This window comes from Sinocyclocheilus grahami, unplaced genomic scaffold (assembly GCF_001515645.1).
Source record: "Sinocyclocheilus grahami isolate Dianchi unplaced genomic scaffold, SAMN03320097.WGS_v1.1 scaffold32.1, whole genome shotgun sequence".
Taxonomy (NCBI): Eukaryota; Metazoa; Chordata; class Actinopteri; order Cypriniformes; family Cyprinidae; genus Sinocyclocheilus; species Sinocyclocheilus grahami.
In genome coordinates, this window is record NW_015505211.1 from 2157219 (window position 1) to 2172450 (window position 15232).

The 15232-nt window shown below is 36.3% G+C and overlaps 1 protein-coding gene across 1 annotated transcript in view; it reads left to right on the top strand.

Moving 5' to 3' along the window:
* Nucleotides 1-5118: 5118 nt before the first annotated feature.
* Nucleotides 5119-15232, top strand: part of LOC107578589 (opioid-binding protein/cell adhesion molecule homolog) — a 22639-nt gene continuing 12525 nt past the window's right edge. The window contains exons 1-5 of the mRNA XM_016264537.1: nucleotides 5119-5128; nucleotides 5400-5525; nucleotides 13802-13933; nucleotides 14253-14373; nucleotides 14986-15137. Of these exons, the coding sequence (XP_016120023.1) occupies nucleotides 5119-5128; nucleotides 5400-5525; nucleotides 13802-13933; nucleotides 14253-14373; nucleotides 14986-15137 (541 nt within the window). The remainder of the gene's footprint in view (nucleotides 5129-5399; nucleotides 5526-13801; nucleotides 13934-14252; nucleotides 14374-14985; nucleotides 15138-15232) is intronic.

Genomic DNA, 15232 nt, shown 5'->3' on the forward strand with positions numbered 1-15232 from the left:
GTAATAATACGGCTGTATTGTTTTTATTTTGTTTATTTTTATTTTTGATATTGTTTGTGTTATATTTTAAGTTATTTTAGTACATCTAATTAAACTAACTAAAAATGAAAAAAAATATGCTTTGTCAACTATATGGAATACAATAATTAATTTTCTTTTAAATTAAAATGTTTATTTAATTTCATTTTATTATTACTGTATTATTATTAGTAGTAGTAGTAGTATTGTTTTGTTTTAGTTAACTACAATAACCCTGCTGTCTATATATACACACTTTTAATTTGCTTTAATGCTTTTGTAAGTAAATAAAAAGCCTCTTAATGGAAAATAGAATTATGGCTAGGATAAATGTCAGTCCTTTTATTATTTCATTCTTTTTTCATCTAAAATAACTAGTGGTGATGATTTTATGATAAGTGAAATAATCTTAACCATATTAATGGTGCTCTCGATTGCAGCTGATCATCATAATGAAGTACTCATTACTGGATTATTGAAAAAATTGCCAGTTGATCTGGTCTGCCAGATTTGTCTGCCTTTGTTCAACTGAACCAAAACACTAATATCTGAATTGAATGCTATTCTGTTTGGTTATTTTGTTTTTGTAGTGTTTGTGATTTTGTTTTGCTAATGAGATCATATTTATACATGATCATCCATATCACGCCTTACTGAGGTTTCCCACGTCTCCGCTAGAGAAAGCTGAGGTCAAATCTTGGGAATAGTCTGCGATATGCCAAGTTATTTCTATTCAGTTGCTCTTCCAGTCAACTGAAGATCCCTTTGAAGCTCAGAAATCTGGCATCAAAAGTAAGAGGATGGTACGACTCTATTAAAATGCAATTTAACATGCTTTACCTCATACGGAGGTTGGAGAATCCAATCTGGTGGGACACAGACACACACACACACACACACATCCACAAACGGTCACGTTCCTTTACTGTCTGTGCAATATAAAGGAAGAACAGTCATTGTAAGCCCTTTATTGGCTTTGAGTTGCATTCTGGCCGTCCATATCAGAAATATGGCTCACAAAGATACACGCTATCGTTCCAAGACACAAGTCGTAAATGCAGTGATAGAATCATTCCTCACTCTGACTGTCATTGTCATATGGAGGGTCACGGTGCCATTGTAAACAGTTCTCTTATTAACTTTCATATGGTTCCTTTGGTGACTGTTACAGTTTGTCAGAGCTTGTGTGCTGAGGTTTTGCTGGAAACCGCTGTTAAAGAGCTGTGTGGAGGCTCTAAATAGTGCGCAGAGCCTTTAATGCTTTTCTTTTTTCAGGACGACTTTATGTTTTCCATATTTAGAACAGTGAGCAAAACACATTTAACATTCTAGGCTGCAGATAATTAAACGCACCGCTCTCTGCCTGAAGATTTAGCATTTAGATGAAGTTTTTAGCATTTTATTTTTGTCCTGCATTATGCAAGTAATGCATTTTTTATAACGTCTTATAAAGTGCAGAAATTCAGCAATTATAATTTCTCTAAGAAATATAATTTAAAATAATCTGTCAGTCCTTTAAAATATTTAACCACAGTTAATTTTTGTAATTATTGTGTTAAAGTATTGTAAGGGAAACAGGTCAATAATTTAGCTCAAAGGGAATCATTTAAGATTTTAAAGGGAACTCCACCACAGTTCCTTTTTAAAGGAAAAAAAGTAAATATAACTATTAGGTTAAAATTTTATATTTATCAGTGTGAATCTACAATAATTAAATAATAAGTCAACTTTCCCTGCTGTTGTCTGTTCAAAAGTTTGGGGTTGGTATGGTTTTTTAATTCTTTTGAAAGAAGTTTCTCACCAAGGCTGCATTTATTTGATCAAAAATACAGAATTTTTTTTTTTGTGATACATTGTTACGATTTAAAATAATTGTTTTCTGGGCAGGGGTCGCAAATTCTTCAGGGCAGGCATTCTTCAGATTTTGGTAGCCCAAAAATTAATTTAACTAGCCCGAATAAAAGATATTGTATTTTTTCGTCAAATAACAAGTCAATAGAGTAGGGGTGCAACGGATCACAAATATCAGGGTTCGGATTATATTACATTATCATATCAGATTTTGAGTCAAAGATCGGATCATTTTTCAGATGAGCAAAAAAAGATATGGTTCTTTATTATTTAAGTAATACTTATTATTTAAAGAACAATTTACTACTTCGATACCACAGCAAAATCTAGTAGCATATAGGGATGTAACGATTCACTCAACTCACGATGTGATATGATTCACGATACTGATTTCACAATACAATTTTCTCACAATTTTTTTTTTTAACAAAATGAGATTTAAGACAGATATTAAAAAAGGTGTCCTTTTGTTATTTCTCAGACCAAAAGGCTGCACATTACTTTGTGAAATTGAAAATGTCAAACAATATACTAACTTATATATATTAATCCCAAATGAAATAAATAAATAATGCAAATAAAAGAAATGTCTTCATGCAAGTAAACTAAGGTTTTGCCTGTGTATTTTAATCATGATCCAAACAAAGATGCTGCATGCATGTTATTTAGATTGTAAAACAAAATGGTCTGACTTTAGCTTTGTGATACTACATAAAAAATCTGAACAAAACAAAAACAGCAGACGGGCTGAATGGAGACGCAAAAGTCACTCTCTGACAGCAGGTGGCGCTTAAACAGCAGGTATTTATAGGCTGCTGACCCTTTAAGACCGAATGCACTGCTCCAATATAATGATGCACGTGCAATTTCTTTACGTTCATTTAAGACATGAAAATACTTGAAGAGATAGTTATTTTGATATAATAATGTATGTGTCCGTTCAAGCGAAAAAGGAATCAATTCTGTGTTCGTGCTCTGCCTGAAACGCCGCTCTGTATGTGCGCGCGAGGCGCCAGCAGCGAACTGAATTCTTAATGCACATGAATGGTTTAAAATGCTTGAATATTTAAATTGGTAAGACTTAGAAACATATGTAAATTATAAACTATGATCCGTTTCACCCCTACAAGCGAGTGAACAACGCGAATTAAGGATAAGGATACATTTTTATATCACTATTCAAGATAGCCCGTCGGGCAGAGCAGTGATACATTTTGGTAGCCTGACTGGAAAACACAATAGCCCCGGGACGTCGGGCTAGCGATTTAATTTAGCGAGTGTAATTTATTCATGTGATGGCAAAGCTGAATTCTTTTTTCAGTATTTTTGATTATGAAGTTCAAAAAACAGCATTTTATTTATTTTTATTTAAGGGCTTATTTTTCTAAGATTATTGCATTGTGTTGTTCGCCCTGTGTGTGACAAACTGGAGAAAATGGTTAACTTGACCTATATATATATATAAAGGAAAAGAAAACAATCAGAAAAGTATGTGGCTCTCTGTCACATATAAAGAGTATGTACACTTAGATTGATGTTAAATGAATTATTTATAGCCAAGTGTCTCTGGAGGAACATGTCTTTAGTGACTAAAACAGGATAAAACCGTGGTACTGCCTGGCTTTGTTGGTACCAGCTCAGGCGGTGACGGCAACCTTTGTTGGGTTGTCTCAGCTTTGAAATGCAAAACCAAACCTCTTGACAGAGTACACGTGTCAAAATAACATCTGCATTCAATAGCAGAACGTAACGTTTCAAACGACACTGGTATTTTTCTGATCATACCATCAGTGCCACCTATTATTACATTTACTGAGAACATCACTTTTGAGCGCCTAATGATAATGCTAATTGTTTAAGGCAGTGTGCTCATACACTGTTTTGTTTTGTAAGGTTTCACAAAAGGGGATATCGTGCATACACCGCCTGAAGGCATTCATTGAATTAATTTTCAACAGAAGCATTTCTGCTACAGTTCGTTGTGGATCTTCATTTACAGTGGAGGGAATTAGTTAATGGCCTCTAAAGGACTTTATTCTACCGTCACGGCAGTCAAGTCAAACATATTTTGCCGGCCATCATCGAGGCAAAAGTGCAGGGTGCTCTCCAGAGATTTGAGACATTATACTGAACTGACCTTTAACTTAACTGACCTTTATGTTGCAGGACAGTTTTTATAATATGAGCCATGGTTTTGTGAGGAAAGGCTTGTAAAGGTATTGGAGAGATTCATGGTTCTGTACTCAAAATAGTATGTGTGAATCCTCGGGGTGCCTGTGCCAAAAACAACAGCTCAACAATCTTGATTCCTCTAAGATCCCTGCAACAAACTGGATTTCACTTCATGTGAATATACATATTAATGTCTTCTTCAAGGTTCTTTTTAATAAATAGGAAGAAAAGGGCTGTCTACACTACTGTTAAAAGATTTTGGCTCAGTAATATTTTTTTTCCAGAAATCATTCTAATATTTTTCTTAATATTCTTATTCTTATTATCATTGTTGAAAAAACTGTTGATGCATTTTTATAGGATTCTCTGATGAATATAAAGTTCAAAGCATTTATTTAAAAACAGAATATTTCGTGACATTAGAAATGTGTTTACAGTTACCTTTGATCAATTTACTCACTGAATAAAAGTATTAATTTCATAAAATAAATAAATGGTGACCCCAGACTGACTGATAGTGTACTGTATATAAATCAATAATTTATTCCAATATTTTAATTATTCCAATAATTGATTATGTCCTCAACATTGTTCTAACACCCCCAAAAAAACATTAGACTGTTTATTTGCAAACACATATTCTCTGTGAGTAAATGTTTAACACTCCTTTTGAAAAGTAGGCCATAATTTGCTCTCCTGAAGGGAGGATGTCGACACCCTATACTGCTATTCCCCGTAGGGTAACTAAATAAGGTATTTGTAACAACTTTAGTTTTGCTGAGTTGTAGACTTTGAGATCTGCAAGGCCCTCATAAAGGCCTGAATTGTGGCTTACTCTGCAGTCTATTTAAATTGTGTTCAAACTGCAAAAGCAATCAATAAATCAACCTTGTGAAATGTGTCTAGTTTGCAATTTTTCAGCCCCAAATAGAAATAGTACCCAAGAAATATTTCATAGATTTTTTCTGTAATATTTATTAGAGGTTTTCTAAACCAAGTCCAAATCAAATCAAGCACAAACCAACACAGAAACATATGTATCTTTTGTATCTTATATGTATTTCATATGTATCTTTTATGAAGAGAGGTAACTGATTGAGAATTATCTATGATTTAATAGAAAGTGTGCTTAATCATACCTAGTGTGTTTGCTGTGCACTGAGTTATTAATGTTACATTTATTGAATGTTACGTTTATGCTCTGTGGAAAAGACCATTGATTTCTTAATTATGGCAGTCTATATTCATGATAAAGAGTATCATGTGTCATTATCGACAAGGGTCATTTACAATTGAAACACATACATATATATATATATATATTTTTTAATGAGATATTAACAACTTATTTTTTACAGTTCCTCCAAAGATCGTGAACCTGTCAAAGGACCTTGTGGTGAATGAAGGTTCCAACGTGACTTTAATGTGCCTGGCTAATGGAAAACCAGAACCTGCCATCGGCTGGAGGATGTTATCACCTTCAGGTAAGATGCATATCATGCTTTTATGTGCAGAAAATATTTAACATAATCAGTGAAAAGTAAGCAAATATTTAGTCAAAAGCTTTTGCCTTCAAAATGAAACCGCAATCCTCAATATCGGTCCAGTACTGCTGATGTATTTTCCCAGTACAAAGAACGGTGCACTTTTTTCCTTGATGATTTAGCAAAATACTGCATCCCAATGACATATTAAGCACAGGTAAGATAATATATCAGGCGTCTTTTTCACTGAGAGCTCTGTGTGTGTGTGTGTGTGGATGTGTGTGTTTTTTTTATATGCACCATACAAGCTGAGTGGTCCGTTTTGCTTATCTTCAGGCCACATGAACAAATCAGCTCAATTTGGGCCTATCTGCAGCTCTGTTCTGCCGTGCACCATTTCACTTAATCAGGGAAAATACTGCATTTTAATGTGCTATGATTCATGGGGTGCAATTGGACTGCTGTACCTGCTCATGCTCCCTGCACACCCCTCCCCATTTTCTTCCTTTGTGTTGTTACAGGATCAGGTAATTGAAATGTTAATGTGACATAGAAGTGACTGCTCTATTTTTAAAGTTTTTTTTAAGTGAAAGAGTTTGAAATGGGATTCCATTATGATACAGTACAGTTGTCTGCTAAGAACATCAAATGCTTTTAGGAATAAAAGATAAACTGTTAGAGCAGATTCAGTCAAGTCAGAGTCTTGTTGGACCACAGGATCAACTTGTTTTTTCCCACATCATTTGTCAGGTGGACACTGTTAATATACTTCCATTGTCAACAGATTTCAATCTTAAAAGGATAGTTCAGTTTAAAAGGTAAAGAAATAAATGTAAAGAAGTTATTTTGAGAAATTTCTCAGTTTATTTTTTGGTTCATACAGTAAATGTCAAAGTTGTTTTAGACCCCACTGACTTTCACTGAATGGCCAAACCCTATTGAACCATTCTTCAGAATATTGTCTTTTGTGCTCCATGGAAGAAAGTAAGCCTTGTGGGTTTAGAACTAGTCGATGGAAGTTTTTTGCAATTTTACTTCCTTAAGGCCCAGATATACTCACTGAGGAGATCTTCGCTTAGGAGTAAAAACAAGTTGTTTAAAAAATAAGTTTAATATACACAAGCAGTGGAATACTGTTAGTGAACGTCCCAATGAAAATGAACATGCAACAAAAATGAGAGCGGTGAGAAAACAAGATTTGAGAAAAATCTGATCATAACGATAAAATCCAGAAATTTCACTTTGGTAAGCTATTTCAAACTCCAGAAAAAAACTCTAAATTAGCTTTGATTTGGCCTGATTTTGTTTGAAATTAAATCACACTAGTTCATTCTTTGATTTCATTTAAAGAATATCAGGGCCTTTGATAGGAAATATATATATATATATATATACGTATATATAAAAACATTTAACAAGGAAAAATTATCTGGACTTGATTTTATTCATAATGATTTGATTGGAACTTGAAAAATGAACATACAAATGAACATGGGCTCATTTTGATTTTAAAACTAAACAAAAAAGCAGACTTGGCTCAAATTAGTCTCTGAGATGGTGGGGTATGTTGGCATTAGTAACATTACACCACTCGTAAACACCATGGTTTTGTGCTGTTTGATCAGTTTAACACTTTATTGGCTCTCAGATCTGATTTGGTTTTGTAAAAGCATTGCCAAAGAGCTGGCAACCAGGAATCTTGATGGGGCTGGAATCAGTCGGAAGCTATCCAAACGACGTGTGAAACATAATTAAGACACAGACCCCCTTGCGATAAGATCTTAATATCTCGATAGCACCAGGATTTGTAGTCTTGTAGAGATTTGTCTCTTTTAAAAATTTGTATTGTACGGTTGATGTGAAACGCACCTGCTCCCTTGAGCATTCACCGTACTACAGTCATTTAGATTTACCGCAGCGTTTCCACATTGTTTCAGTAAAGAGCTGAAATAAGTCTGCCAGTCACACTTAGTTCTGTAAGTACACATCTCCGACCTTTAAATGGCACACGCGGACTCTTTCTCTGGACTCTCTATATAAACCAAGAGATTTCACGATGTTGCACCCTATCTCCAGTCTCACATCACTCACTTGTAAGTTTTCTCTAGATTACGATCATACAGAGTCCTTACTTTATCTAGATCCTAATCTAAAGAGGGCAGCTAGGCCTGCTATCATCCATTCTTATTAAGGAAACATGCAACAGCAATGTTATTTGTGCTTTAAGGACTTTCTAGAGTTCACCTTCATGTGTAGAACGCTGTAGTGAACACTAACAGCAACAAATCATGATTTTGTCATAGAGAAAAGGTTGATGGATCATTTAATGTAGTCTAGATGGAATATGTGGCAAAATGCATGTACATAAACAGCGCGGAAATGTGATTTTAAGGCCATTTATGATGCAAAATTGCCGTAACTTTGCAGAAAATGCAAAATGAGAGTGTTGAACTTTGATGCGTTTACAGATTAGCCAAAATATGTAGTAAATGAACTCACTTGGGGTCAGTGGATGTGTAGATCTTTGTTATTGAGAGACATTCCAATTCTGTGAAAATGTGCAGTTCTGCAGGCACAAATTCTGAGATTCTGTGTGGCTCTGGCTATTAGCAATCTGAATTATTGATCAAGCCCAAAGTCTACAACAATCAAAAACTGAAACTTAGTACAGGACCCGTTGTCCTGAATATTATAGTGAGCTCTTTTATTTAGCTAGAACAGTATGTGCTTTTTACAGAAACCTTTGCATAACCTTACACTTCAGAACATCAGTTATTTATGTTGTGTTTCTAGAAATTCAGATTTGCAAACTGTAAATATACATTTCCAATGATGCAGTAATACTTTTCTTTAGTGTTTTTGTCTTGTTTTTCCAGTAAAATATTTAAACATCCGTAACATAAGAGAAATTTACTTGAGAGGCAAAATTTCACAATATATTAAAATTTGAATTGTTTTATTTTCTTACCATATACATTTTCCTGTTACATACATTTACATACATTTAATTATAGTGATGTTTATGCTTAAAAAATGCCAATGATGTATGAACAATAAACTTAATTTAAGATGTATTCTCTGATCTTACACTATTTTGCTTCTCGAGTAAATTGATCTTACTTTAAAGATAATTGCAATTTACTGAAAAAAACAAAACAATAATACTGATTAAGAAAATATCTTATTTGCATTGTACCAGTGGCCTTTCTCAAACTACTTCACACCCTTCAGTATATGTGGAGGATATGGATAACAGCCAATGTTCTGCCATCCACACACAAATAAACAGTTCATGTATGCTTAAAATAAACTATAAAGATGAGATATTAATGTTATTATCCCCTGAGGCTGTTTAATAGACATATTACACACATGAATTAATCATTTGCAGGCTCTGCGTGGTCTTTCTTTCATGTGATCAGAGAAAAACCCTTTGGTGGGAAGGCTTGTTTACTTATTTTTTCAATCCTCAAAAAGGGATATTCACCCATTCTCATATTTCTCTCTCTTTGTAAAATCCAGTGGGCTAAAGATCAGAGCAAACGGCATGTGAGTTGCATTGTGGGTATGGCAAGAGTAAAGGTGTTGTTATTGTGTTACTGTGTTGTTTTGGGTGAGGAATAGGGTCAATAATGTTGCTAATTTATCATTGCTGCTGTTTAATCGACTTGAATAAACATTGTTTTTAATGAGCGTCTGTGTCCCAGGAGCGAACACTCCTATTAGATCAGTGTCGAATTAGGGTTTTGGCTCAGTGAAGAGCACATTGTGTGGAGCACATTCCTTGAGGTTTTTATTGAGCTGTGATTGCATTAATCCTGTTTATAACCATCTATGTAATGAGGCTGCTGTGTGTTTGGGTTTGGCAGCTCATTTCAGGAACCAAATGATCCTCTTAGCGCTAGCGCTAACTGCTAATACAGTTCTACTCTGCCGAGCTCGCTCACTATTTTTCTCACTATTTCTCTCTCCCTCCCCTCCTCGGTTCTGTGCTGACTCTAGTTATTTTTGAGAGGATTTTTAAATTTTTTTTGGGATGACAGAAACACAGAGTGAAATGAATGCATTTGGAGTAGGGTTATAGATTGATATTACTCTGGTCGGGTCTGGTTATGGTGTTTCTCTCTCCTGAGCAATGGCCTCAGGGATTTAGAAGGATGTGGATCTGTGAACTACTTTGTGGAACTGCAGACTACCCCATGCTAATGTACTCTGCTGTGTGTTTATCTTTTCAGTTGTATTCAAGCTTGTAGGGATATTCACCCATTCTCATATTTCTCTCTCTTTGTAAAATCCAGTGGGCTAAAGATCAGAGCAAACGGCATGTGAGTTGCATTGTGGGTATGGCAAGAGTAAAGGTGTTGTTATTGTGTTACTGTGTTGTTTTGGGTGAGGAATAGGGTCAATAATGTTGCTAATTTATCATTGCTGCTGTTTAATCGACTTGAATAAACATTGTTTTTAATGAGCGTCTGTGTCCCAGGAGCGAACACTCCTATTAGATCAGTGTCGAATTAGGGTTTTGGCTCAGTGAAGAGCACATTGTGTGGAGCACATTCCTTGAGGTTTTTATTGAGCTGTGATTGCATTAATCCTGTTTATAACCATCTATGTAATGAGGCTGCTGTGTGTTTGGGTTTGGCAGCTCATTTCAGGAACCAAATGATCCTCTTAGCGCTAGCGCTAACTGCTAATACAGTTCTACTCTGCCGAGCTCGCTCACTATTTTTCTCACTATTTCTCTCTCCCTCCCCTCCTCGGTTCTGTGCTGACTCTAGTTATTTTTGAGAGGATTTTTAAATTTTTTTTGGGATGACAGAAACACAGAGTGAAATGAATGCATTTGGAGTAGGGTTATAGATTGATATTACTCTGGTCGGGTCTGGTTATGGTGTTTCTCTCTCCTGAGCAATGGCCTCAGGGATTTAGAAGGATGTGGATCTGTGAACTACTTTGTGGAACTGCAGACTACCCCATGCTAATGTACTCTGCTGTGTGTTTATCTTTTCAGTTGTATTCAAGCTTGTATTGTCTGTCACTCAAATCAAATACAGCCCGCTATTCCAGCTAGTCTTAATTCAAGAGCCAAATTTTCCAAAACACCCAATTTTGCACATGCATTTAAGCCGGAGAGAATAACAACAACCTAATTAAGATATTTCAGCACATTTAGACGGTGATTAAACTGGATTGTGGGCGTTTTTTGCACTGATATACTACATACAAATGTAGCGCAAACACATTTGCACTCGCTCACACAAACAAAAGCATATTTCAGCATTAGTTACAGATGTGGCTTTCATTTCACATTTTTAAGTCAAACAAAGACTCAAGGACTGAAGATATTTGATGGCTGGAATCAAAGCAAGCCCGTCAAACTGCATTATCTTTGCTGACAAGAATCTCAGCTGAATAAAGCCAATAAATATCTGCAGGGCATATGTGTGACTCACACTATCTGTGTTTGTTTTCCTCAAGTAGATAATGCAATAAAGGTTTTGCACAGTCAAGTCTGTATTTTTATGTCAGTTGATAGACCTTTTGTTTTCTAAATTAATAAACAGGCAATTCTTCTTCAACTGACAATGCAGTACTTACCGATTTGAATATAAATCTCATCATAGCCGTGACTAATCAAACAATCCATTGTATCATGTACCAAAAGTGGGTAATGGGATATCTTCTGACCTCTGCTGTAAGCAGATCTGGTGTTTGGTTCACATTCATAACAGAAGCGGAGGAAATCAGGTGGTGCGATAATGGCGTTCCTGCCCCGCTGCTCTGGAGGGATCAGACAGAGAACCTGTCGCTCGTAAGATGACATATTCAGCTGTGCCTGGATTGATTCAGCACCTTGCCCAACTCTGCTTTCCTTCTCTCTGGGGTTTTGTGTGTGTATGTGTGTACAACAGCTCTGCAGTATTAGTTCCTTGCTCTCTGCTTTACTGCAGTACTTTACACTCATACTGGGCTGAGCTACTTTAGCTAGAGGTCTTGGACAGTCCATTCTAGAAAATAAATTTAAAACATTGTTTCATCATTACAAAATCTGGTCCAGTTTGCATCTTATTCTAGCCAAAACAACACCTTATTAGACAAGAAGAGCCTGTCTGAGTGACATGAAACATAACCAATCACATTTTTTCCCCTGTACATTTTACTTTTTCTGTACATCTATACATTGAAAGTAGAGTCCAGTGCCATTTTGGACCCCATTGACTTTCATTGTATGGACAAAAAACATTTTTGGGTGAACTATTCCTTTAAGTACAGATTGTTTAATAACTTAAAATCTAATTCTAGGCCTGTCTGTGGATATCTGCTTTAAATGCTACTAAGGGCCTCCCTCGGCCAAAACTAACGAAATATTTAGGATAAGATAAGATGGCACTAACATAAAAACTAATCACAATGTGATTAGTTCTATACAAAAGTGTCCATTGTATAAATTTGGATTGCAGCCGGATTGCAAATTGAGATTTAGAGAATCTGTTGTCATTTTTGTGTGCAATATTCATCACCATCTGAGGATGTGACTGTGGAGGGCAGCCTCTTTCATTTCTGTGGGTTTGTTTTCTCCGTTAATAGAGCTGTTTGGCGCTTGTTCTATTTTTTATGACACCCAGTACGATAGTTGTACCATTTCAGCTCAAGAGGCATTTGATTTTAACTTATGATAATATCACAAATCAAACCCTGGCGTACTATTGACTGACACTTATAATGCCAATGGGGGGCCATGAATATACAAAAGCGGTTACGTTATATAAGACATGCATAATGAATGTGCTTCAGTAGTGTATTGACGAAGAAAAAAGCCTGAGATGTCAGTCTTCAAGTGCTTCGCATTGATACAATCCTCCAAGGCAGCCGTGAAACCCAGAGCCCCGATGGAAATAAACGGTCCCATTTTGTCAATCTTCCCTTTGATGGAAGACAGTCCACAATGCACCTGATGCCAAAGCACCACATTTCCTTTCTGCTGGACCAGGTATCAAATGCCAGTGGTTTGCTTTTCATAAAGCTTACCCAGTCCTTTACAACATCAATGACATGCACTTTCAGTGGGAAACATCAAAATGAGCATCTTGAATGAAGAAGAAACTCTCCTTCTGTGACTCACTTTGCAAAGATGTTCTAGTGCCATTCAAAGGTTTGGATTTAATTGGCTCGTTTTGAAGGGGTAGTTGATTGTTTGAATTTAAAATCTTTCAATCTTTTTAAACAATGCAACAATAAAATTATACAAGAGCCTTTTTGAGTAGACTTCAAGCTGCTTTTCAGTGCAGCGAGGTGTGTATGGTGTTGAACGGTAATGAGCTTCTTTCTCCAGAGCGCTCTGTTGACACTCCTCATCAGGTTAAAGGAAGTGCCTCTTTCTTTCTCGTTAACAGCCTCTCCCAGGTGTAAGACATTGTCTTTCAGAGAATCCTTAAGTGAATGCAGTGTGTTATTTTGCTGTCAGAAACTACATTGGGGATGATATTTAGTTAAGTCAACCGCGTATTACCGTTTGACGTTGAGAACTGCATCACAGGGAACCCTTTCCACCAACATTTTTTTCCCCAGTCTGGATTTCATGAACATGAAAAGGGACCGTATGTTTTAGCAGTTTGACTCCAGTGTGTATGCGAACACTTCAAAGCAGCTGCGCAGAGACTGAGACTCATATTTGAATTGAATTTCATATCTCTAGTGTCGCCTTCTCCCACAATAGGACACAAATGACTATAAATATATTTTTCAAGTGAGTGACAGTGATGTGGCCAAGTATGGTTACCCATACTAGGAATTAGTGCTCTGCGTTTAACCCATCCTAAGTGCACACACACAGCAGTGAACACACACACACCGTGAACACGCACCCGGAGCAGTGAAACCCAGTGCTTCAGTAGTGTATTGACGAAGAAAAAAGCCTGAGATGAAAAAAGCCAGATATCAGACCATCAGTATTTCAGGGAAGAAGAAGTTTGAATATTTGCAAAGAAGGGCAACAACATGCTCTACAGTGTGGCTTATTGTACCCAAGCAAAGCACGTATGTGACGATACTGGAAAATCAGACACATTTCAGCTCTTCAGTGATAATGGGACACATGCATCATGATGTGATTTACCCAAGTAACACTTTGTTGTTCCAGGATCAAGACTCCTACCAACCAATCAACTCATTTGTTTTTGTTGTAGTTGTCTTTTAAGGAATCATAGACAACCCTTTTCTCTTTTGAGAGCTTTAATACAGATTATGACAGTCATATTGTAATGTTTCTTGTTCAGATGACAGCCTAAGCTCAGACAGCGAGGTTCTGGAGATTCCCTTCATCAGCAGATATAGAGCAGGAGTGTACGAATGCACCGCAGCCAACGAAATTGCAGTGGACACACAGACTGTTGAGCTCACAGTCAACTGTAAGTCTCTTGTGAATTTAAATCAACATGTGCTACACATATATATGCAACATACAGTTGGGACGAAAGACTATTAAATATTTATTTATTTATAAAAAAATATTTGGATTAAACATACAGATGATTTATTTAAAAATGAATAAATAAAATATATAATTGAATTTTTAATTAAATGTTTTGAAATGCAAAATAAAACCATCATCACTAAATATCAATACTTATGAACCCCACTTTATGTGTAAATCGTTTGTTTGTTTAAACCTATAAACTAAAATATAAAATTATAACAAAGATCTTTTTTGTGGTTTTCTGTGTTTAGACCCTCCCAGTGTTTCAGATGGCAGAGATGTTGGCGTGACCCTGGGTCAGAGAGGTGTCCTGCAGTGTGAAGCAGATGCTGTACCAGAGGCAGATTTTGAGTGGTACAGAGATGACAGGAGGTATGGCATACTATTATGAAGCGATATTCTGCCTCACCTGTTCCTTTCTTTGGGATAAAACCGTAGCCTTAATGTACGGTTAGTGTACACAATTTCTCAATTTCTTTTTTTTGACTAGATGTGTACAGTAGCAGCTAGTTATTAACAAGAGTTTTCTGTATTCCCTGTATATCTGTCGGATTTATAATATTGGATGTGACATTGTGAAGTGAAGGACAAATATTTTTCAGTAGCTGTATACATCTGACTAGATGTGCTGTCATTCGTTCACTGTTTTTAACAGCTAAATACTTGAGTGCCTTTGGCTGGAATGTGTCTCAGTACATTCTCTCAAACTGTCTTTGATGTCAAGTGAAGAATAAGTTGTCACAATGTTGTACCATAATTAATGTGCATAAGTGTATGTGCGTGTCCCTCTGCATGCCACTGCCAGTAATTCAATCCTGAATTGAATTGTTTTGCCTCCTTTTATTGTATCCAAGCCCACTGCAATCTGTGTCCGAAAATGATGATGCTGTCATAAATGTAACCTCTAGCTTCAAAGGAAGCTCTGATGTACCGTAAACAAGGCCGGGCTGATTCAAGTCTCCCCATTTGCTGACTGTTTACCAGGATCTTCAGTGACTTCGATGGCATTGAGATCGAGGATGCTGGAGCATTTTCAAAGCTGACTTTCTTCAACGTATCCGAGGCAGACTATGGCAATTACACCTGCGTCGCTATCAACAAACTGGGGAGCGCTAACACAAGCATCATCCTATACGGTAAGTTTCAGTGGTTGCTGGTTTCAGTCAAGTCTGTTTGGAGCCTCTTCACAATTCTTCGACTAGGTGAAGTAGTTAGAATTTTTTTTCCTTAA